General features: G+C 35.8%; 1 protein-coding gene across 1 annotated transcript; it reads left to right on the top strand.

Moving 5' to 3' along the window:
* The first annotated feature begins 833 nt into the window (after positions 1 to 833).
* LOC139868522 (uncharacterized mitochondrial protein AtMg00810-like) lies at positions 834 to 1,466 on the top strand. Its single transcript, XM_071856860.1, has one exon. The coding sequence runs from the start codon at positions 834 to 836 to the stop codon at positions 1,464 to 1,466; it is 633 nt and encodes a 210-aa protein (XP_071712961.1).
* Positions 1,467 to 2,081: the final 615 nt, after the last annotated feature.

Here is a 2,081-nt window from a genome sequence, read left to right as displayed (position 1 = left end):
CTTGGAAAACGATCTTAGTAAAGATAACTTAGAACCCACAACTGACCTTAAACATATTAATGATCATCCAATAGAACAAGTCATAGGAGACATCAACACTAGAACCACACGACCACAAATTTTCAATCTAGTTACAAACTATGCATTCATCTCCCAAATAGAATCCAAAAATGTCAAGGAAGCATTATTAAATGAAAGTTGGGTAGAAACCATGCAAGGGGAATTAAACCAATTCCAAAAGAGTGATGTATGGGATTTGGTTACCTTACCAAACGAGCAAAATATTATAGGAACCAAATGGGTATATAGAAACAAACTAGATGAAGATGGGAAGGTTTTTAGAAACAAAGCTAGGTTGGTTGCACAAGGATATAGTCAACAAGAAGGAATCGATTATGTTGAAACCTTTACCCCCTAGCTAGACTAGAGTCCATTAGAATACTCCTTGCATATGCATGTGTTAATAACTTAAAATTATATCAAATGGATGTTAAAAGTGCTTTTCTAAATGGGGTCATAAATGAAGAAGTATATGTGTCACAACCCCTGGGCTTTGAAGACTTTGAAAAACCTTATCATGTGTTTAAACTTAAGAAAGCCCTATATGGACTCAAACAAGCACCTAGAGCTTGGTATGAGAGACTTAAAACCTTTTTTTTATTGATCATGGATATGAAATGGGAAAAATTGATAATACATTATTTGTCAAAAAGCATGAAAATGAATTGGTTATTGTTTAAATATATGTTGATTATATTGTATTTGGTTCTACTAACGAATCTCTTAGCAATGAGTTTTCTAAGTTAATGCATGATGAGTTTGAAATGAGCATGATGGGTGAACTTAAGTTCTTTCTTGGACTCCAAATTAAGCAACTAGAAGATGGAACGTTCATCAATCAACAAAAGTATATACATGATATGCTCAAAAAGTTTGGGATGGAGAACTCAAAACCTATGGCAACTCTTATGGCCACCAATGTCAAGCTTACTCTTGAAGGAGAAGGAGATTTATTCGATAGCACCAAGTATAGAGGAATGATTAGATTTCTTCTATACTTAATGGCAAGCCGACCCGATATCATGTATAGTGTGTGCTTATGTGAAAGATTCCATGAGAATCCCAAAATGTCTCATGTAGAAGTGGTCAAACGGATCTTTAGATATTTGAAAGGTACCATGCACCTCGGTCTATGGTATCCAAAGTTCACCGGTGTTGACATTATGTGTTTTGCGGATTCCGACCATGGAGGATCATTGATTGATCGAAAAAGCACAAGTGTTGTATGTGCATTTGTCGGGCTATGCTTAACATCATGGTTCTCTAAGAAGCAAACATCCGTTGCAATATCTACCACCGAAGCAGAATATGTTGCCATAGGAAGAGCATGTGCGCAAAGTGCTATGGATGAAACAAACCTTCATCGATTACGGTATCGTCTCTTCGAAAATACCTATTTGTTGTGATAATAAGAGTGTTATAGACCTATCTAAAAATCAAATATTACACTATATGACTAAACACATAGACATTAGGCACCACTTTTTACGTGATCATGTTCAAAAAGGAAATATTGTGATTGATAAGGCAGACTCCACTAAAAATATTGCTGAAATCTTTACAAAACATCTGAAAAAGGAGACCTTCACTCTACTTAGGAATGGGTTGGGTATGATGGAACATGTGCCTTAATTAAGCTTACTGAAGATGTGCGGTCGAACTACGGTCGACCGTGGGGTAGATCGCACAACAGCTGACGTCTGTTTTGTCCTTTTCCTCACCTTCTTTATTATCTAAACCACATTTTCACCAACCCCACTCCTTTCTTAAACCCCAACCATTAGATTCCAGACATTCATTGTCTCCCTTCTCTCCAACATCTAGTGGTCCTCAAAAGGTAAGCTTCCAAATCTTTTTAATTTTGCTTACTTTAAAAATTTTCTCATGAAACCCTTAATTACTTGCATAATCTTACATGAGAATAATTTTTGTGTCTTTCAAAACTAATAGGAACACTTGTTTTCATGCATAACCTATCAATTGTGTGAAAGTTTATTGCAAATCATAGAGTGCCAAATAGG

The sequence above is a fragment of the Rutidosis leptorrhynchoides genome, chromosome 9, assembly GCF_046630445.1.
Source record: "Rutidosis leptorrhynchoides isolate AG116_Rl617_1_P2 chromosome 9, CSIRO_AGI_Rlap_v1, whole genome shotgun sequence".
Taxonomy (NCBI): Eukaryota; Viridiplantae; Streptophyta; class Magnoliopsida; order Asterales; family Asteraceae; genus Rutidosis; species Rutidosis leptorrhynchoides.
This window is presented reverse-complemented; position numbering and strand designations above follow the sequence as displayed.

Excerpts from the sequence above, each read along its gene's own strand:
- LOC139868522 (XM_071856860.1), top strand. The coding sequence starts at position 834 with ATGGGTGAACTTAAGTTCTTTCTTGGACTCCAAATTAAGCAACTAGAA.